The 23866-nt window shown below is 36.2% G+C and overlaps 3 protein-coding genes across 3 annotated transcripts; all 3 read right to left on the bottom strand.

The window, feature by feature from the left end:
- Positions 1–751: 751 nt before the first annotated feature.
- Positions 752–1705, bottom strand: LOC123241114 (olfactory receptor 52Z1-like). Its single transcript, XM_044668817.1, has one exon. It carries the CDS (start codon positions 1703–1705, stop codon positions 752–754), a length of 954 nt encoding a protein of 317 aa, XP_044524752.1.
- An 11732-nt stretch (positions 1706–13437) lies between these two features.
- On the bottom strand, positions 13438–14322 carry LOC123241113 (olfactory receptor 52D1-like). Its single transcript, XM_044668816.1, has one exon. It carries the CDS (start codon positions 14320–14322, stop codon positions 13438–13440), a length of 885 nt encoding a protein of 294 aa, XP_044524751.1.
- A 7387-nt stretch (positions 14323–21709) lies between these two features.
- On the bottom strand, positions 21710–22660 carry LOC123241112 (olfactory receptor 52Z1-like). The gene has a single exon (XM_044668815.1). The coding sequence runs from the start codon at positions 22658–22660 to the stop codon at positions 21710–21712; it is 951 nt and encodes a 316-aa protein (XP_044524750.1).
- Positions 22661–23866: the final 1206 nt, after the last annotated feature.

Here is a 23866-nt window from a genome sequence, read left to right as displayed (position 1 = left end):
AGAGTAGCCTCTTCAAATAACCTTCCTTATTCAGGACCGTTCAAAGAGTGAGTACGTTAGTCCAACTGTCTTTCCCAAAGCTCCTTGAGAAATTTCTTTTCCCATGAGTCATCTTTGAGATTCCATTCTGGCTTAAAGAAATCCAACCCACTCAACTCTCTCTTTATCTGTCTATCAACAATAATATCCTATTTCCTAATTAATTCTTAATTAACTAACAAATATTCTGCTACAAGGTGCAAATATGGAGACAAGTAGATCTGAGAAACATTTGCTTAGTGATGATACCTGAGGGAATTTTGGGGGGGAATGAGGTCATTAAGTGAAATAGCATATAAATTTAATTTTAAAAAGAATGTATGGATATATGAAGTTTATGATTAATCTGTTTTATACATGAAAATAATAATAGCAATAGATAGCATTTATATAGTACCTACCATGTGCCAGTACTTTACAAATATCCTATTGAATTGTCACAAAAACCATGGGATGATGATCACTTTTTACAATTGAGGAAACTAAGGGGGAAAAGGTTAAGTGACTTGCCAAACTAACATTCTAGTAAACTGGATGTAAACTGAGATCTTCCTGACTCTAGGTCCATTGCTCTATCCACTCTATAGCCTCATTGCCTAATTGACAGAAAAGAAATCTCCCTTAATGTCAATTGTCAGAATATCTTTACAAATGGTTACAGCTTCTTTGAATGTCTAAATCAAAATGACTGATACAGATTAGTTTAAGCACCTCAATTATTCCTGACATCTCCAGCAAAGCATGCCCTGCCCAATTGGGAGAACCTGCGTATGATGTGATCCCGGATTTGTTTAGTCCTGACACCATATATAATGGGGTTCAGTGCAGGGGGTACAACCACATAGAGATTAGTCAGCAGGATCCCATACTGAATGTGGCTGATCAACACTGTCAGGTAGGCTGGTATGTAGAACATGAGGATGACACAGACATGTGAACTGCAGGTGCCCAGGGCCTTGAGTTGGGCATCACGGGATGGGAGTCTGAAGACAGCTTGGAGAATAAAAGTGTATGAGATGGAGATGAGGATGACGTCTAAACCCGTGGACAAGAAGGACAACACTAGTGTATAAATGTTAATGGCTGTGATATCTGCACAGGCCAGTCTGGAAATTTTAGGAAGTTCACAGTAAGTATTGGTAATTATGTTATTTCCACAAAATGGCAGCTGCTCAACTAGGAAGATGAAAGGGGAAGTGATGAGCAGTCCTCTGGCCAGAGAAAATCCCGCTATTTTCCTGATCACAGAGGGGGACAGAATCATGGTATATCTCAATGGATAGCAGATGGCCACATAGCGGTCAAATGCCATGGCCAGAAGAACTGTTGACTCCATGACAAAGATGGCGATGACAGAGAACATCTGAGTGATGCAGTCCTGGAAAGAAATGACTCTGTCTTCAAACCAAAAAATGGCCAACATCTTGGGCATGATAGCAGTGGAGAGCAAAAGGTCCGACAGGGACAACATGGCCAGGAAGAGGTACATGGGTTCATGTAGACTGTGCTCCATACAGATAAATATGATCAACAAGGAGTTACCTCCAAGGGCCACTACATACATGGTGCAGAAGGGGATGGAGATCCAGATGTGCAGTTCCTCTAGACCTGAGATGCCCCAAAGGAGGAAAACAGCTGGATGGAAGGTGTGATTAGTGGCAGCCATGATATCAGAATGGGATCTGAGGATGTTGTTTTCTCTTTTCCTCCTTAGGTTGATCACCTACAGAAATGAGGAAGAGGAGAAAATGTTGGCCAAGGAAATTTCTGTGCTCCTTTTGGACAATTTGTATCCCTTGGAACATTATTGGATTCAATCAGTCAGTCAATAAGCATTTCTTAAGCACCTACTATGTTCCAGGAAGTATGCTAAGGACTAGGGACACAAAAAGAGTCCCTGCCTTCAAGTAGCTCACAGTCTAAAGGGGAAGACAAGGAAACAATTATCTACAAACAAGCTATATAAAAGATAAATAGGAGGGAAAGCACCAGAATTAATTGTTGGGAAAGGCACAAAACTTGGCATGTTAAAAGTAATTAATAAATGCCTGTTGGTTTTTAGAACTACTATTTGCATGTTTTAATTCTCTAGAGAATTTTCTAGAAAATCTTTTCCTTAATTTAGATATGAGTGAAGAGAATATCATAGAATCTCACTATTAGAAAGGACCTTAAAGAATATCTATTACAACATTTACCTGCAAAGACAACTGCTCTTCAAAATTCCCAAGAAGTGATAATGTTCATATAAATGCCCCAGTCTCTTCCCTTGAATCCTAGATGCAGTGAATTAGTGAACCTCAGTATACCACATCATTCTTTTCCAGATTTTCCAGATTACCTTTCCAGTCTTCATATATATAAGGCCCTTTGCTACATGCTTGAGTCTGGTCATGTAATTTTTTCATAATTTCCCTCCCATTTTTGTGCATTTGCTAAAACTATCTTTCATGACCGAAATATACTCCTTCCTTGCCTCTGACTCTCAGGATCCCAAAGTTCACTCAAAACTTAGTTTAAGAAACATTCCTCATTTCCTTAAGCTTTTAATACCTTCCACAGTAGCAAATTAACACACATAGTCTATAAACACACACACACACATACTTAGAATATAGTATTTGCTTGATAACATTTATTGTTTGATTGATTGCTTAAATGCAATGTAATTCCTTTCAATGCATTGAAGAGTAGGAGACTCAAGATTGGTAATGACTTCAGAAGTCTTCTTTCCCATGCCCTACTGTACAGGAATCTCCTCTACAATATAATTGACCAGTGGTCATTGAGTTGTTTTTTTTTCTCTTACCAGCTTCAGAGAAAGAGTACTTCCTCCCAGTTTAGTTCATGGAACATCCATATAGCTCTTTAGAAAGATTTTCCTTTCACCTGGTCAAAATCTGACCTCTTGAACCTTTTTCCCATGGCTCTGTCATTACATTGTAACTGTAATGTTAAACTGTATAATAGTTTTATCTCCTAGGTATTCATTATTTGGAAATTTATAAGAATATGCTTTCATTCATGTCATTTATAAAAATATTTAATAGCATAGGATAAAGCAGATTCCACTCCATTAAAGATACATTACTATAAGTCATCTTCAAATTATTTTGACTGCCTGATCATTAAAATTCTTCTTAATCTAATTTCTCTATAATCTTCTGTCTGTCTCTCCTGCTTTCTGTGTTCTTACTTTGTGTGTGTGTGTGTGTGTGTGTGTGTATGTGTGTGTGTGTGCGTGTGTGTGTAAAACATGACATACCCATCTTATCTACTAATATATACCTATCTACATATATCTCTATCCATATCTATATATGTATACATATATTCACCTTGTCCATTCATTAAACCATTTGTAAAATGTTTTGTTGAAATTAAGTTATAATTGTCCTATATAATTCTTTTCAAAATGTTATAACAATATAATAACCATTACAATAAAGGAAAAGAGATTAGTCTCTCCTGGATTGTTCTTGATAAAACCATGATAGCTTTTACTGATTATAGTCAATTTCTCTTTGCCTTAGTACTTAAAAATCCTCCATTGAATGATATTTTCTGGAGTTTTATTCAAAATTAAAGTCAAAGTTGAATATGATAATATCGCATTTTTTAAAAAATTGGGGAAAATACCCATTTTAAGTTTGAGAACATCTTTCTATCACTCCTCAATTTTTCCAAGGGCACTGAGAGTTCAGCAATCACATCTTCCAAGTCATCCACCATAAAGAGATTTAGCTCATCTAAACCCTATGACTTGGATTCAGTGTAAGTCACTAAGTAGTCTGTTACCATCTCTTAACTCATCTTGGATTTTAGCACCCCTCTAACTATTTTGATATTTCATTTTTAGACTTAAAATAAACCATGAATATTTCCTTTCAAGGTGATCCTGATCAGAATCAGTGATTGGAAAAATCACAAAGCAGATAAATTCCACCCTTCCCTCTTCCACCAACCTAAAAGCTGACAGTACCTTTGGCTTTTCTTTCTTGTTCATGGACCTTCTTTGGCTAACTTCAATCTTGCTCTTCTCAAAGGCAGCTAAGAAGTGCATTAGATAGTACTTAGACCCTAGGGAAACCCCTTCATCTCTATCTTCCTCAGCTTCTTCAAAAATGAAGATGATAATAGCACTTACCTGTATTGTTACCAGAATTAAATGAGATAATATTTGAATAGAATTCAGCACATTCTCTAGATCATTAGTTAATACACAGAAGTTAAGGGTTTAAAAAAAAAAGAAAAACAAAAACTCAAATTGCCCTGTCCCATATTATAATCTCTCACTGGTCTATGTTGTGATTAGACAAAGAAAGCTAGTAAGGACTCTTGTTTATGATATCTTTGTTGGAATACAGGGCCAGCCTTGAATACATGAGAGAATCATCTGTAGGAGGGCAAATAAAAATGTGTAGCTTTCCTTCTGTCATTTTCTTGAAAATGCCCAGCATTGTATTAATATCTTTGAATTTGAATTTATATCAAATAAATGTCATAAAGGGGAAAAAAGTCCAAGAACTCCTGGCTGCTGCCTTTCATGGTTCCTAACATGTAAGTTAACCAATTCAAATGTATAATTTGGATTATTCCAGAATGGGTGATCTTGAATTTGACTTTACCCACTGATCTCATATTTTCAACAACCCATTCATAAAACAATCTTTTATTTCTTCCTCTTATCTTGACTCTTCATGACCAGAGAAGTTTGATTTCATTGGCAGGTGATAGATTTCACTAAATGGTTTTCCTTATTACCCATAAGAGTCTCTCAATACTAATATGGAAATTCATGAAATTTCATAATTTCTTACCTACATCCAGAAAAATGAATGGTTATTTCTGTGCTTTGTTTTTCAGTGGACAAGTGAGGGAGGTAGAGGTAAGAAATACAATAGCTATTAACAAATATTTGAATGTCTTTCAGATTTAATAATAATTACATTTGTTAGGAGTTGTGACTAGGGGACAGATCTAGAAGAAATTGGTAGAAGTTACTAATCAGGTTTAATGTAAAAAATTATTTATTTTTTTCCTTTTTAATTAGAATATTTTTTCATGTTTCCATAATTCATGATTCTCATCCTGCTCTTTCTTCCCCGCTCTGGAATCTGACAAGCATTTCCACTGGGTTATTCATATATCATTCTTCAAAACCTATTTCTATGTTATTCATATCTGCAGTAGTATGATCTAAAGAAATTATTTCCAGTTATTAGAATTGACCAAAATTTAGATGGGATGATTTAGGAATTAGGGTCAGAAGAGCATAGATTCCCCTTTTTAAGGATGGTGTTCCTTTTGAACCAGCAGATGACCACTTTTCGGACATGAATTATGGGACATAATCATTCCATTCTCACTAAAACCCTGTGAGGAAGGTGCTGTTATGATCCCCATTTTACAGTTGAAAAAACTCAGTCAAACAGAGGGTGAGTGATTTTTCCAAAATGACAAACTACTAAGCATATGAATTTGAATATGAATTCAGATCTTCCTTACTCATCCAGTGCATGATCTTGCCTTTCTTTCTTGTGCAATTTTGACCACAGGGGTCCTCTCCAGGTTAGAAATTCTTTGCTTCAAAAAATTCCCTTTCTCAAAGCTATAACTAAATCACCAACCATGCTCACAGTAACTCAAATGCTTTTCCTTTTCATATGTGAAGTTATTTAATAAAAAACTATCTTCTTAAATTCATGACTTAGACAAATTCAACATTCTGTTTATTCAATTCCTTTTTGCCAAATACACTCATAAAATACAAATGTGTATAAATTGCCTTATGACAAAAAGTAATTATAGAAGAGATACTAAGATTGAGCAACACCTGTCGATGAATGTTGTAGTATATTAAATCCACAGTTTTTCTTTGGGTACTTATTTGTATCCTCAAAAAAATACAGGGAATTAATTGGGGATTTTTTCCCACTGAAGAAGTCCTGGTACTTTATGGTATAATCATTAGGAGAGGAGAGAACAGCTCATTAATTATATGCTTGTTCACAAAGAGAATAGTGAAAGAAGACTAGATTTCCCAAGCAAAAATCAGAGAACAAGTCACCAAGACAGTGGATGCTAGCTATGTGATAAGGCAAGTCGCAAGTATTAAGTCCCTTTGTGTAGGCACAAGTCTCATACTTCATGTAGTGGGAAGAAAAGTGGGTTTAAATAAAAAGCTGTGGATTTATATACCAAAAACTAGCTAGCTTCTATGGATGCTGGTTGACATAAAGGATAAAGTGTGTCTAGGATGAGGAAAAACTGATTTTTAATCTTGCTTCAGATACTAGCTGCATCACTTTAAATAACCCACTTAACTTCTCTATGCCTCAGTTTCCCTGCCCACAAAATAGGGATAGTAATAACAATTAATTTACCTAGTTCATTAAAAGATGTAACATGCAAAGTACCCTGCAAACCTGAAAAGCTATAATCATCATCATCATCATCATCATCAGATAATTCTTTACCTCTTGTTAATATATGTATGTATATATACATATATTGCTTCTTGTTTATATAACATTATCAGATCTGTGCTTTTATACTATTATATATGTAAAATGTATTTAGGATTAAGCAATATATGCATATGGCTAAATAATGCATAAACACACACAGACATGTACCTAAGTAATTTTATTAAAGCACATGTCTGATACTATTATTTCCTTACTAAAAAGGTTTCTAAGATTGAATGCAAAATCTTCTATTTAGCATTAAAAGCTCCTCACATCTTGATTCCAAAGAATCAATTTATTACATCTTTAGTGCATGAACAATTTTAGCCTAGTCAGTCAGATCTTCTTACAGTTCTCATCCATTATATCCCTAATGTCTGGAATTAATTTTATTCCACTTTTGCCTCTTACTAGTTCTTAGTTCCTTCAAAACTCATTTCAGATACCATTTACTATCTAATGCATTTCCTGTTTCTATAGCTACTAATTCCTCATTCAAAAATTGCTTTAAATATTTTTGTTTATAGTTTGTAACTTCTTATAATTGTATATATTGTTTCCTCAAATAGCATGCAAGTTTATTTACAAAAAGGAATGCTTCATTGTATTTTTGGGAACATCTCCACACAGCCACTTAGTGGACATTAATAATTTCTTTTTTATTAATATTTGGAATAATATATAGGTCAATCATTGAATGAGGTAGAGGGAAAGGTAGATAGCTCAAGTATTGTGCTATTTTCCATGGGCCAATTGAAGACCTAGAAGTACTCTCCCAGTTGGGTGACTTTTTCCCCCACTCTCCCTCTGGGGGATTTATGAGAGAAAAATTTGCTTGCTGTGCATAGCAAAAGTGGGTATTAATGACATATAATCTGCCACAGTGCAAAGAGTAGACACAAAAATGAGATAATGGATTCATCTGTATCAAAATATTGCTTATTTTTCAGTTCATATGGCTGCAAATTACCTCACTTAGACTGTAAGTTCTGAGAGAGGGGAAGTATCTTTATATTGCTATGTTTCTCCCCCTTCCAACAACTAGTACAGGGAATAGCATTTAGCACATTCCAGTGTCCTACTTGTTGATACATTGACTATGAATTGATTGGTCGTTATATTTCTCTGCCCAGCACAATTATTGTCTTTTTATTCTTCCTAACTCACCTCATTTATCTCTCCCCATACTTTCTCTCAACTCATTGCCACCTGTTTTTACATTCCCATCACTATCTCAACACATCCTACTATTATCATCACAATGCAATAAATATTTTCCTGTTTCAGTCTCTTTCAATCCCCCCACAATTCTTTCCAATCTGTTAAAATATTCCTATGCCCAGAAATTATGTTATTCTCATCACTGTCTCTAAAATGTTCTTTATCTTCTCATTGTTTCTCCTGAACTCTTCCCCATACCAAGATTTTCCCTTCCTTTCTTCATTATCCTTTTCTCCTTCTTATCATATCCTCTTTATATGTGTCTTTGACTCATTCATCCCCATTAGAAGTCTTTCTCTTTACTCTTCAGAAAGTTGGATACTCACCTGAAAAATTGGTGTGGTAACTTTATCTTGGTTATAGTGACAGGATCTCTGGTATAAAAGACAATGAGGCTGTGTGTCACTTATATTAAGAGCTCATGCTAAACATTTCCTATGGGGATGAATTTCATAGCCACTCCCACATCTCATTCAAAAGAAGTGAAATCAGGACAATTAACTCTTTTCTCTCTTGTTATTTGGGTGTGGGGAGATGAAATTTTCTCAAAATGTACTCTCAGCTAGATGGGGATTTTGTAAACAGTACAGAAAGGTAAAATTGAGATTAATTATACGTGAATTGGCTATTTCTATTACATTAAATATTATGATGAACAATCTGTTGTTCATTTGACAAATTTAATGGGACATGATATGCCAATTAAAATTGAATCCTCTCTATAACAAACCCAACAAGAATTTATTTGACCACATATTTATAATCTCCAGGTGTGGAGAAATCACAAGTTATTGAGGTGTTCCCAACCTTTGACATTTCTGTTTTTTGAATATTCTGTCATTTGCTCACTCTTTCAGATGCAATAAAGTCATTTTTTGTGACAGAATCTAGACAAAAAACCCAATGGCATAATAACCTAGAATTATGAACTGAATTTAATAAGGTGCCAGATGATAGGGATAAATGTAGAATCCTATATCTTTATTGAAAAGTTCCCCTAATAAAATATTGTTCAGTGAAGATGTGAGTATAAACCATTCATGTGAAAAATATCTGGGTTTTAGCAAACTGCAAGTCTAATGTCAATCAATAATGTAATATGGAAACCAAAAAAAACCCAACAATGAAAATTTAGACTGCATGACAAGAATTATAATAAGGCCTACAGATGGGAGGTCCTAGGTTCAAATATGGCTTCAGACACTTCCCAGCTGTGTGATACAGAGCGTCACTTAACCCCCTTTGCCTGGTCCTTACCACTCTTCTGCCTTGGAACAAGTACTTAGTATTGATTATAAGGCAGAAGGTAAGATTTTTTTTAATTGAAAAACTTTCTTTAATTAATTGATTTAGAATATTTTTCCATGGTTCCATGTTTCATGTTTTTTTTTCTCTCCCCTTCTCTCCCTGGCCAATAGCCAATGAGTAATTCCATTGGGTTTTACATGTGTCATTGGTCAAGACCTATTTCCATATTATTAATATTTGCATTAGTGTGATCATTTAGCATCTACATCCCCAATTATATACCCATTGACCCATATGATCAAGCACTTATTTTTCTTCTGTGTTTCTACTCCCTCAGTTCTTTCTCTGGATGTGGACAGAGTTCTTTCTCATAAGTCCCTCAGAAATGTCCTGGACCATTGCATTGCTGCTAATAGAGAAGTCCATTACAATCAATTGTGCCACAGTGTATCTGTCTCTGGTTATTACGTTCTCCTGATTCTGCTCCTTTCACACTGGAGGTCATTCCAGTTCACATGGAATTGCTCCAGTTCATTATTCCTTTGAGTACAATAGTATTCCATCACCAGCATATACCACAATTTGTTCAGCCATTCTCCAATTGAAGGGCATCCCCTCATTTTCCATTTTTTTTTGCCACCGCAAAGAGCATAGCTATAAATAATTTTGTACAAGTCTTTTTCCTTATGATCTCTTTGGGGTAAAAACCCAGCAGTGGTGTGGCTGGATCAAAGGGAAGACAATATTTTAATGCCCTTTGGACATATTTCCAAATTGCCATCCAGAATGGTTGGATCATTTCCCAACTCCACCAGCAATGCATTAAGGTCCCAATTTTGCCACATCCCCTCCAACATTTATTACTTTCCTTTGCTGTCATGTTAGCTAATCTGCTAGATGTGAGGTGGTACCTCAAAGTTGCTTTGATTTGCATTTCTTTGATTATAAGAGATTTAGAACACTTTTCCATGTGGTCATTGATAGTTTTGATTCCTTTACCTGAAAATTGCCTATTCATGTCACTTGCCTCTTTATCAGTTGGGGAATGGTTTGATTTTTTTGTACAATTAGAAGGTAAGGGTTTTAAAAAAGGGAAGTATAATACTAAAATGAGAAAGACAATGATTCTCACATTTTCTTTCCTAGTTAGACTATATCTAGAATACTGTGGTTGATTTTGGTTGCCAACTTTTAGGACAGTAATAAACTAGAAGTTCTCTAAAGAAAGGTTAATAGAATGGTAAAGAAACAAAATAGATATTAGAATTTGTTAAAGAGACTGTGGATAATGTGGAGAACAGATGAGATTTGAAAAGGGGGAGGAGGGAACAATGCTACCCTTAAGTATTCAAAGGACCTTGATTTGACCCTCTGCTTTTAATATATATTCTTTGATTTATTTTCTCAGTAGCTACTACACATAGATCTGAATACATCACTTATGTTCAATACTCTTCAATGGCTTCTATAGTATCTGTGATAAGATAGGAACTACTCAACTTGGAATTTAAAACTTTTTACAGTTTGTTTCTGTTATCCTCCCATTCATTTCTCATTATTCGTCCTCATGCACTCTGTAATCCAGCCAAACAATCCCATTTTCTTTTCCTTGAACTTGACTTTCTATCTCTCATTATGCCTTCATATAGACTTCATCAGAGACTGGATAAATTTCTTCCTCACCCTCATCCCTTAGAATTATTGCTTCTTTCAAGGTTCATCATGTACCACCAACTAAGAGAAAATGTTTCAGATCCCACTAATGAGCATACTTCCTACTACAATTATGTTAAACTTGCTTTTTTGTATAAAATTGTATCCCCTACATCCCTACCAGTAGAAGATAAACTGCTAGAGATCAAACTATTTTTATTTTGTTTTAGTATGTAGCAGGGGCTTAATAAATCTTTATCAAATATAATTGAATTAATAAGTGTTTATTCAATGGGAATATATCTATGTTTTATCTTCTACAGGAGAAATATGATCATATTTTATCCTATCATTTGATAAAACTCTTAAGCAAAACAGATCTCATATCAGAGAACTGGCACTGTCAATAGAGTTCTCCTTTCAAGTTTATATCTGTATATTAATAAACAAGCAGATGAATCATTTAGTCAATAGTTAATCAATATTTTTTCCATTTTTGGAGGAAAAAGATGAATTATAAATCATCCGAATTGGCCAACAATTGAAAAGCTGTGGGTTCTTGGACAGAGAATATTAGAAAATGGCCTATGGAAGATTCCCTATGGAAAAATCTTCTTATTTTGAGGTGACATATATCTGGAGTTTGCTATGAGATATAGACACATGTTGTGATCTTTTGTGACTCCTGAAGCTCTCAACACCCATGTGCCTTTGTTCCATTCTGTAAATTCCTCTGAGGTAGAAAAAAAGTGAGGAATGAGGAAGTGGTTGAAACTCATGGGCCCTACCTGTGTTGGTGAACCTATGGCACATGTGCTAGAACATGACAGATAGGGCTTCCTCCTCTCCATGCTTACCTGAGGATATTTCTCTCATCACTTGCTCCTTTGCTCAGCAGCCCAATGGAACGGCTTCCTCCCTCCCCTGACTGGGTAAGGCAGGGGGCTCACATGCAGTGTGAGGCTTGCAATTTGGATACTCGATCTCTAAAAGCTTTGCCATCACTGGCCTATGCCCAAAAAATAAAAATGAATGTGTGGCTCACTAATGCTCTACTCCAAAAGAAATAAGATAGGAACACTCAAGATATTTTGATTCCCATAAAAATGAATATGTCCATTCTCATGGCAGTGAAGGTCAGAAAGAATCATGATCTTGGAACTTAAAAATAACCTGAAAAGCAAATAGATACAGGGGATAAAGTGTTAGACTTGAAAAATTCAAAGTCCATCTTTGTGCTGTGTGACTACAGGGAATCATTTACCTACTCTGAACTTTAATCTTGTCATATAGAAAATGAATATAATATACAATTATTGTGTGCATATATAGTAAATATTTATATAATATTCTGTTTTGCAAAGCACATGTATTACCTCATTTGATTTTCAAAACAAATATATGACACATGTAATATGTCCTTATTTTATAGATGGGGAAACTGAGTCCAAGAGAGATTAAATGACATTTCTAAATCATGCAGCCAGAAAGTATTTGATTCAGGATTGAAATCCAGGTCTTCCTGGCTCCATATACAGTGATTTATAAACTATATTCCATTTCCCCCATAAGTACCTTCAATACATAAGAAAATTTCATGACAAAAATTATATGATGTTTATAAAGGAGTGTTGAAAGTTTTATATAATAATATATTATGTTAATGTTATACAAAATGACCTCAGTAAGCATTTCTATATAATTTAGTGACATAATAGCATATATGACATAATATTGTGATAACAGATTATATAACCATATAAGTTTCAGCTATTATTATTTCTCATCATTATCTGTAACAGGAAATTACCAGGATTAAAAGATAGAAAAGGAGTCACTTTCCAGTAGGGACTTGAGATTTGCCATCTAAAATATATGCCTATTCCTTTTCTTCTTTCTTCTTTCTTGAACTTTGTGGCTTTCTTTTCCACAGCAGACAATTTTTCATGCCTACTTCTGAAATGTAGAGACACAGAAATGTAGGGAAAGGTCCCCAGAGACCTCTTCTCTTCTATATAACACAGGAAAAACTAATGACTATGAGTTGATGGAAGATCTCAGAAAATCCTTTCTCCTTTCCTCTGCCAAGAACTTCCATGAATGCTCTTGTAGATTAAAGTATTGTATGTTGATATAATCATGATATAAATGAAATCAAATCTGTATCCTTCATTACAAACTTTTAGAAGTAGATTCTCCGCTCTGAAGCTTTGAATGTTAATTGGACACACTCCCGTCTTGCTTATGATTTTATTCAAATAACCTGGGTAGCTTGACATTCCCATATACAAGACTGCCACTTGGAGACTTCTTTAGATACTTCGAGTACTTCCCAGACCACTCAGAAATTGAAACATTTCTGAGTAGACAATTGAGTTTATAATAAATAGTGCTTATTTTACACAAAGTATAATTCTAATTGAGGCTGAGTGTCACAGTGGATAGTGAAGTACTTGAAGTTAGGAAAATATGAGTTTGAATCCTGTCTCAGTCACTTACAAACCACATGATCCTGGGCAAGGCAGTTAACTTCCTTTGGCCTTAGATTGTTCATCTGCAAAATGGGAATACTAAGAGTACTGAATATTATATTTTTTAATTCTGGAATCATTAAGTATAATTGAAATGTTATTACATTAGATTCTGTGAGGATCAAATATACAAAGTAGTTTAGAGCATTTATATACACGAGAGGAAATTCTTTCAATCTACAATCACCACTTCAGTTGAAATATTCATTATTTCTAATTTACATTGACTCACATAGAATATGTCAAGCTGCATCATTTTCCAGGAAAATGTTAGCTTAGCAATGTAAACCCAGCCTAGAGAGTCTGGATGTGATAATATCCCGGATTTGCTTGGTCCTCACACCATAAATAATGGGGTTCAATGCAGGGGGCACAACCACATAAAGATTGGCTAGCAGGACCCCACAGCCTAGGCGGCTGATCAGCACTGTCAGGTAGGCTGGCAGGTAGAACATGAGGATGACACACAGATGGGAGCTGCAAGTGCCCAGAGCTTTCAACTGGGCATCACGGGATGGGAGTCTAAAGACAGCTTGAAGAATAAACATATAAGAGATAGAAATGAGAAAGACATCTAAGCCTGTAGACAGAAATGATATCACCAGAGTGTAAATATTGTTGGCAGTTATATCTGCACAGGCCAGTCTGGAAACCTTAGTTTGTTCACAATAAGTATCAGCAATGATGTTATTTCCACAGAATGGCAGCCGCTCGACTAGGAAAACAAAAGGGGATGTGAAGAGGAGGGCTCTGGCCACAGAAAATGCTCCAATGTTCCTGATCACAGAAGGCTTCAAGATCATCGTATATCTCAATGGAAAGCAGATGGCCACGTAGCGGTCAAATGCCATGGCCAGAAGGACTGTTGATTCTATGATAAAAATGAAAATGACAAAGAATATCTGGGTGATGCAAGCCTGGAAAGAAATGTTCCTAGCCTGGAACCAGAAAAGAGAAAGCATCTTTGGCATGATGGTATTAGAGAGCAAGAAGTCTGTCATAGCCAACATGGCCAGGAAGAGATACATGGGCTCATGGAGACTGTGTTCCAGGCAGATCAGAAAGGTCAGCAAGGAGTTGCCCACAAGTGATACTAAATACATAGAGCAAAAAGGGATGGAGATCCAGAATTGTAGCTTCTCTAAGCCTGGGATGCCCATCAAAATGATGAAAGCTGGGTGGAAAGTGGTTTGGTTGGTTATAGCCATGGATATGAGGATATAGTTAGTTCTTTCCTCTTTCTTCTTTTGCTTGTTCACCTATAAAGAAGGGGAAAAAACCACTCATAATCATTTAGTTATTCCCCTATGTCACATCATTCTGGGGATGATTATAGTTTTAGAACTGAGAGGTACCTTTAAGGTTATTTAATCTAACTCATTATTTTAGACATGAGGAACCGGAAATCCAATGACTTGGATGAGATCAAACAGGTAATAGCAGAGCTAGGAGTTGAATTCATTCCCTCTAACTATAAATCCATCCCTTTCGGGGCAGCTAAGTGGCACTAGACCTGGGATAGAGAGGACCTGGGTTCAAATCTGGCCTCTGACAATTTCTAGCCTTGTGATCTTGGATAAGTCATATAAACCTATTTACTAAGAAAATAATGGCTTAAAAATAAATCTATCTATCCCTTTTCCTACTGTCTTATTTTGTAACAAAACAGAACAATTTTTGCTATTAGTATTAGTTCCTGTATGATGCAATAACAGTATTAATGCTTCAAAAATATTTTTTAATTTGTAATTTAAAATTGTAAGTATTTAGGCAAGATGCTGTAAAACAAAAACAAAAAACCACTTCTCTTTAGGTTAAAAGAAAGGGAACAAAGAATGACAGATTTCCAGAGTTGAAAATAACTTCAGAAGTCATGTTCAACTTATGCCTGAGCAAAAATACAACTTTCCATTATCAGCATCTGATAATCCAGTCTTCAGTTGAATATCTTGAGACTCTTACCTCCTAAGTGCTAAATGCATTTGAATTTTTTAAAAGTCAAGTGATATTTTGTTCTTTATTTTATTTTATTTTTTAAACCCTTACTTTCTGTCTTAGAATGAACGCTGTGTATTGGTTCCAAGGCAGAAGAGCACAAGGACTAGTCAATGGCCGTTAAGAGACTTGCTCCAGTTCACACACTTAGGAAGTGTCTGAGGTCATATTTGGACCTAGTACTTCACATTTCTATCCCTGGCTCTCAATCCATTGATCCCCCTAGCTATCCCACCCTCTATTAAATTTAATCTAATTGAATGAAGTCACCCAACACAACCACCCTCTCTCCCTGTATTGCATCATCTCTGAATTTGATAAGTGGATAAAAATGTATAATTGCACATAAAAAAGGGCACTTAATCTCAAAGATCTATAGTACAGACATTTCTCTAAGTTGACATATATCTACTAATGATTCCTCTTTGAGGTCTAGTTATTGTCCATAAGTTCTGTGGATTGCTCCCATATCTACTCCCTGCAGACATCAGTCACACTAGTTTTTTGACATCTTTTTGCCTGTGTGCTAGAACTTCCCTGTTGAATATTCCATTCCTAAAGAGCCATAGAAAGGTAACACGGATTCACTAACCCAGTGATGGTGAATCTTTTAGAAATGGAGTACCAGGTCCCACCCCCAATCTACCCCTAGATTATGTGCCATGCCTGCCCCCCCAGAGACCACATGTGGTGCTCCTGTCCCCCCATGCTGGGTACACCCTGCCCCCTTTACCCCACACAAGGAGGAAGAAAGCACTCCCATTGTGCTGCTGGATGGAGGGATGGGTGAGTGAGGAGTTTACTTAGTGAATATAGAGAGAGGAAGAGAGCAGTCCCAGCACTTTGCTCTCCTCTAGCTCTGCCACCTGTGAGCCACCAACCTTACCCACTGTGCACTCCCATTGGGCTGCTGGGCAGAGGGGCGGGGGATGTTAAAAAATATAGTCAGGCATGGTGGAGAGGGGGAGGGGAGCAGCTCTGCCTGAGTCCTTCTGCCTTTCTAGTAACAAACTCCAGGGGTGTGGGAGAGAGGATAGCCATGTGCCCACAGAGAGTGCTCTGTGTGCCATCTTTGGCACCCATGCCATAGGTTCACCAACCCCGCTCTAGTCCTTCAAAGATGGCCCAGAGTTAGATTTACATGTTCCTGAAGGAGAATACACTGGGATGTCTTGTAGAGGAGTACAGGGTATTTTTTCTGTTTTGCTTCTACCTCTCAGAATTCTGTTAGTTCACTTTTGAACTCAGCAATATATCAAATAAGGACATGCTGGGAAATGTTGAATTCATTCTGCATTGTTAACATTTTATCATCACTTTCTTAAGTCTAAACAATCAGCAAATAATAAATCAAACTTGGTTTTATAACATTTAGCAATTTCTGAGGAAACTTGTATGGGAAATTAACAATCAACTCTGTGAACAAGTTCAAGCTGGCTCCAAAATACACCTGCCATCAAGTCAATGTCTTAAAGGAAGCAAAAATGCAAACATGTTACATAGTTTTCCAGTCCCCTTTTTTAGGGTAGTGACAATATCTCAAGCATTCATTCCAAATGTCTAGATTTTTTTCTTATAGTCTCAACACATTGGCATGGTTTTGGGTCATTCAGAAAATATAGTTCATCTTTATACTCTAGGTCTCATTAACCAGCCCATAATTATTTAACTACTCCCCTTACTCTTGAGATCATTATAGATTTAATGTTGAGAAACATGCCACATGTTATCTCTTCATATTATAGATGAACAATCAGAAACCCAGAGATATTCAATGACTTGTATTAGGTCACAGAGGCAATATGTAGGAAGAGGCACTTGTACTGTTTATGGAGATTCAGACTTACCTCTAAATGGACATATATTCATCATTGTACATAAATACTTATTACTATTCTTTATTTTTGTCTAGAAGCTATGACTGAACAGTCCAACTGATCTTAGGGTAACTCAGTTCTTTTTCCTTATATCATGTCCAATACTTGAAAATACAAAATATATAATATGATACCTAAACTGAAACATGTTGTTCGTTTTACTTAGAAAATTCAAAGTGTCACAGACAAACTTTATGACCAATAAGACAAAGCAATCCCAAAGTTTCAAAATTATCAAGACAATGATTTATTTGTGAGTGAATCTGTGAAAGCTGCAGTAGATTACATATACATATTCACTACTAAAGGAAAATTGAACTAATTAATTGGTCATGATTGTTCACTGCTGAAGCCATTCTGGTGTCTGGACGTATTGCTGGTGAGACAGTTGCATTACAAAGAGGGTTATGGGCAATTGGTAGAGAATAAATATCTAAGACTGAGACAAACCTCATGTTTGTCAATGCTGGCCATCTCCTAATGTGGGGAACAAACAACAGATGTCTACATGTGGTCACAAAACTCAAGCCTAAAAACAAATATGGAGGCAACCTGAAGTAGAAAGAATTCTATGAAGAACTGAAAATATTTTCTAACATAATTTGTCCATGCCTAAACTATTGAAATAGTTTATTAGTTGGCCGGTCTCTCTTCTTAAGTCTCTTCCCCACTCTAGTCCATCCTCTATTCTGTTGTCCAATTGCTCTTTCTAAAACACTAGTCTGACCTTATCACCTCTCATATTCAATAAACTAGTGGTTGCCTTTTGCCTCCAGGTTCATATATGAAGTCTTATGTTTGTTTTATTTTTTATACCCTTAACTTTCATCTTAGAATCAACACCATGTATTGGTTCCAAGACAGAAGCATGGACAGAAGTCCAAGAAGGGCTAGACAATGGGGCTTAAGCAACTTGATCAGGGTCACACAGCTAGGAAGTGTCTGAGGCCAGATTTGAACCCAGGACTTCGTATTTCTTGGTCTGGTACTTGATCCTCTAAGCCATTTGGCTGCCTCCTTTTATTTGGTTTTTAAAAGCCCCTCACAAGCTAGCCTCTTCCTACCTTTTCAGTTTGTAAATTTTGGGACAGTGGGATCTGTGTCTTAAATTACTTATATTCGTTCTTCCTCAAAACTATAATGTATACGACCTGGTACTTAGTTGGTATTCAAGATATTGTTGATCAATTTATTATTAAGTGAATGAGTTCAGTATTCATATTATTGTTTTCTCATCTTCCTGACTGCCTACCAATATAATTTATTCTCTAAGCTAGAACCATCATTTTATTCTGTCTCTCCAAATGCATCCCCATCACTGGATCCTTCTGCTTATTTCTTTCTCCTCATTGAAATCACCATTTCCTATCCTCAGTACTTTTGCTTCTACCTATTACTGTATTCTCAATATTTTTTTAAACCCTTACCTTCCATCTTGGAGTCAATACTGTGTTTTGGCTCCAAGGCAGAAGACTGGTAAGGGTAGGCAAAGGGGTTAAATGACTTGCCCAGGGTCACACAGCTGAGAAGTGGCTGAAGTCAGATTTGAACCTAGGATCTCCCATCTCTAGGCCTGGCTCTCATTCCACCCAGCTGCCCCCTCTCAATATTTTTCATATCTCCTTAATCTCAACACTCTCCTATTTTTTAAAATTTCATCACCTCCATCACTCTTGTTGCTCTCATCATTGTCACCACAGCCTCCTTACTATCTTTAATTTCTTTCATTCTCTTCTATCCTTAACACTATACCATATTTTTTATTTCTTCTACTATATTACTCCCTCCATATTAAAAAAAATTTCCCAATACTTATATCCTTATTATCTTCTCATTCCCATCCATCTCAAATTTTTTTCATTATCACTTCATCCCATGAGTGTCTCTCTAGTGACATTATTGTCACCACATACCCATCAATGTTTCCTCAATTCAATCAGGCTCTTCCCTTATGCAGTGCTATATTTCTTCCCCTTTTCTTATGCTTATTCAATATGTGACAACGTCTCCCTAATCCCACTACCACTGCTCTCTCTTCATAACCATTGCATCATTCTTTTTCTATTCTCTTTTTAAAACATTTTTCAAAGCCTCATCTCTCTCCATCATGAGTCCAATCTCCAACTCCTCTCTTCAGACAATGGTTTCACTGACCTTGATGGTAGCCAAGGGAATCTTGTCTTTTTGGTGATATTATAAGTCACAATGAGGGTCAGTTTCTCTGGTGTTTTTATCTCATGGCCAATATTTCCCAAAGTGGATGAAGTTTCAACAGCCACCTCCTTCCTCAAGCTAGAAGTGAAGTCAGAGCTTTTAACACTCTTATTCCTCAAGAGGGGTTGTCCTCAATGTTTTCCGCCAACTGAGTAGGTCCCTTGGGAACATATGGGATGAATCATAGTCATGTGCTCTAACATGATGCAGTAGTTCTATCACATCACATCAGTGTTAAAAGAAATCATAGTTCACAGAAATTAGGATTTTATTATGAGAAAAGAATTAGAAACATCTCCCCCCCCAAAAAAAATCTAAAAAATGTTATTTTGGCTACTACTTGAAGCAGACTCATAAGACAACCCATTTTATTATTGTTCATCTTGACTGGTGAGGGCGGAGAAGTTATTACAATTTGTATTAATTCACTTAGCAGGGTTAGCCAAATGTTGGACAGTAGATTGGCAATCCAAAAGAAATCAAGAGTAGAATGGTAGATTGAATCTAATAAAATGAAAAAAGAGAAAATTTAAAGACTTAGATGAATGAATTAAAAGGCATTAGGTTATCTTCATGTGGCAATAGTTGGAAATACAAAACTAAAAAAAAACAATATGGTCTCTGCCTTCAAGAGTCCTACATCTTAACAGATAATAGCAACATATCTAATGTAATGTTGTCTAGAGAAGTGTGGTTTCAGAAATTCAGTTATACAAGTATAGAATGAGAGATTTATCTAGATGTAGATTTTTCATTTGTAAAAGTCCTTAGATTTTTAGTGTACCACAAGTTCAATGTGAATCAACAGCATGGCATGTAAATAAATCAGTGAAATTTTAAGCTGCATAAATAGAAGGTTAGAGTCCAAAAGAGGAAATGAAAAGCCAGCTTCTCTCTGTACTGTTCAGGCTCAATCAAGAGTGGTATGTTCAATTCTGAGTGTCTTTTCTTAGGAAGTCTAGTGACAACCCTTAAGCTTTTCAAAGAAAGATGCTGAGGAGACTGGGAAATATACCATTTGAGGATTATGAAAATTAAAGATACTGAGGAGGAAGATGTCAAGGAACCTAGGATAGAATAAACAGGTAGGGTATGATAGATCTCTTAATTTGAAAAATTCTCAATAAATGTTGCTAGAATAGAATGAAATTGGATTTAATTGTATTGTATCAAACTGTATCTATGCCTTCATTCAAGCCAATGATAAAGGAATATGATTTCCAACAGAGATAGAGTCCAGTTTTTTAGCATTTGCTCATTTATTTTCCTCTTACTTTTTCTTATATTTGGCAATCAATGGAGTACCTGAAATGGCTGGAACACAAAAGTCACTTCTCAGATTTCTCTCTTACTGTCTCTGTTTCTCACTATGTTGTTCTCTGTCTCTGTTTTTCTCACTCTTAATCTCTCTCATTCTCTTATCTATCCTCCTTCCCTTTCTCTCTGTCTCTATACCTGATTTTTCTATGACTCTGTCTCTGTATCTCTTTCTACCTCTGAGTTTGCCTATGTCTCTCTGTCTCTCCCTTCCTCTCTCTCTTCCCCCTCTCCCATCTTCCCTTCTAAATTCAGTTCAATTATTACTTCTCCTTTCCTTATTTCCTCCAACTGTGAGTGCCAATTTTATTTGAAATTACCTTTTATTTGATGTTTATGTTTTTGCATATTTATAAATGTACATTATTTCTCTAGATAAAATATAGGCATCTAATTGAAGGACCCATTTTGTTTTTTCTTGTATCTTTGGTATACAGTAGCACAGTGCCTGGCACATAGGTTGAGCTATTTGGAATTATGACTTTTGGAAAATGAATGTCACACCTCAGGATAAATTGTGAATTTGGAGAAATTATAAATGTTGAAAGTCTAATAAGGCTCTGTTTGCTGTGAGTTGGCATAGCTCAATATTAAAAGTCCGCTTGATTGCTTGACCACATAAAATACCTAGCAGTAACTTCTCCAAGCCAAATTGAACTGGAAAAATTCTGTGTATCAGTGGTCCATATTGGTTAACATGCAAATGCTTCAAATACTAAACATAAGGATAAGAAAAGTGGAAACAAATAATAAAAGTAGATTGTGGCATATATTCATGGAAAAACAAACTAGAGAGCCCTCCAGTTTCACTATATTTGTTCAAATTACTATAGAAAGAATGAGATGCCAGATTGAAGAGAAATTTGGAGTCCAAATCATAGAGATCCTTGATTGCTACAGATTTTTGTTAGGTAAAAGGAAGCTCTTAGAGGTTTCTGAGTTAGATGCTCAGCGTAAGTCTCATTTTTGCTGAGAATTCTATCATCTATCAAAACTTCTCTATGATCCGTATCATTAATTGTTTTTAGGTATAGGCTATAAGATTAATTAAACACGTGAAAGGAATCACCTTTGGTGCCATAATCACAAAAAATTAAAACACATTTTGAACATCTCTAGTCCAGAGCAATACACACAGAATATCTTAATTTGCTTGGTTTTCCTGAACTCCTTCCCCCCTCAAGTGGGAGAGCCTTGATATGACAACATCTCGAATCTGCTTGGTCCTGACACCATATATAATGGGATTCAATGCAGGGGGTACAACCACATAAAGATTGGCTAGCAGGACTCCACAACCAAGATGGCTAGTTAGCACTGTCAGATAAGCTGGCAGATAAAACATGAGTATGACACACACGTGTGAGCTACAAGTGCCCAAAGCCTTTAACTGGGCATCACGGGATGGCAGCCTGAAAACAGCTCGAAGAATAAACACATAGGAGATGGAAATGAGAAAGACATCTAAGCCTGTGGACAAGAAAGACATCACTAGTGTGTAAATGTTATTGGCAGTTATATCTGCACAGGCTAGTCTGGAAATCTTAGTCAGTTCACAATAAGTATCAACGATGATGTTGTTTCCACAAAATGGCAGCCGCTCAACAAGGAAAACAAAAGGGGAAGTGATGACCAAGCCCCTGGCCAGAGAAAATCCTGCTATTTTCCAGATCACAGAAGGGGTCAGGATCATGGTATATCTCAATGGGAAGCAGATAGCCACATAGCGGTCAAATGCCATGGCCAGGAGGACTGTTGACTCCATGACAAAGATGAAAATGACAAAAAACATCTGGGTGATACAGGCCTGGAAAGAAATGGATCCAGCTTGGAACCAGAGGAGAGCTAGCATCTTGGGCATGATGGTGTTGCAGAGCAAGAAGTCTGTCATAGCCAACATGGCCAGGAAGATATACATGGGCTCATGAAGACTGTGCTCCTTCCAGATAAGAATGATCAACAAGGAGTTACCTCCAAGTGCCACCACATACATGGAAGAGAAGGGGATGGAGATCCAAAACTGAACTTGCTCCAGGCCTGGGATAGCCTTCAAAATGATGACAGTTGGGTGGAATGTGTAGTTGGTGCTATCCATGACAACAAACAAGTAACAGATATGTTCTGCTTACCCTCCTTACTCCTGGACTTTGATGCCTAAAAAAGATGAGATATCCCAGGTTTAGAAGCATTTTTATAAAGCACCCATGAAAGCATGATTTGGGAGAAAAACATATTCTTGCTCATGAAAACCAACCAAAAAACAACAAAATCCTACCAATGATTTCTCTTTTTTCTATAAAGTGATACTTATACTGTATAATTTTCATAAATTCAGGATTTAATTTTTTTTCTTGTTTGAGAGTAATTTCAGCAAAAGAAGCTCACTAACTCCCGGAATCAAGAAAGTGAACTGTTTGCAGAAGGCACCATGGGGAAGCTTGCAGAAACCATATACTGCATGTGAACTTTGGTATGTAGTAAATTAAACTGAAGGAGGATGAACATGTTTATTTTGATTTTAAACTTTTATGCCAAAGGGGACTGTCCCCTAATTGACTTTTTGTCAATGCGCCTTTTCTTTTATTTCTCTCATTTCTCCAGTTATTGTAATTTCCCATTAGATAGTGTAATATTTTATTCACCTTTTGCAAGAGACATAAGCTGGTTATTTTAAATGATTCATTGGGGAGACTAGGCATGTAGATCTGGGAGATTTCAACATGCTCATCTCCCAATAGAATCACAGTGGGGATTGTAATGATAGAAACCCCTCCCTAAGTTTGTCCTACCCCACATCCCGTTTTCGTGTGCATATATTGCGGGAGGTTCAGGGCACAGGGGACAAAAAGTGTGGGACAGAGTTCTCTCTCTCTCTCTCTCTCTCTCTCTCTCTCTCTCTCTCTCTCTCTCTCTCTCTCCTCTCTCTCTCTCTCTCTCAGTTTGCACTCAAGGGCTCTGCAGGCTAAATGGCTTGGTGGGCTTCAGATTTCTGCTTAGGGTATTTTTCTAGATAGGTGAGATTTTCTGTCCCCTTCCTACATTTTCATTTTTTCATATATGTCCATTTTTTATTAAAATTACATTGTTGAGAGCTACTAACAAACTCCTAACTTGAGAGTATATTTTATAATGAAAACCACAATATTTTATTAATATTACACTTAATAATTATACTTTCATTTATTACAATACTATAAAGCTGTTTTTTAAAAAAGAAACAAACATGAGGAAACCTTCTTTTATGTCTCTGTGTCTAGGTTTGTATGAGAGATAGACAGGAGGAGAGTGGAAAATGTTTGAA

This window comes from Gracilinanus agilis, chromosome 3 (genome assembly GCF_016433145.1).
Source record: "Gracilinanus agilis isolate LMUSP501 chromosome 3, AgileGrace, whole genome shotgun sequence".
In the NCBI taxonomy this organism is placed as follows: Eukaryota; Metazoa; Chordata; class Mammalia; order Didelphimorphia; family Didelphidae; genus Gracilinanus; species Gracilinanus agilis.
The sequence above is the reverse complement of the archived record's forward strand: the minus strand, read 5'-3'. Positions and strand labels throughout refer to the sequence as shown.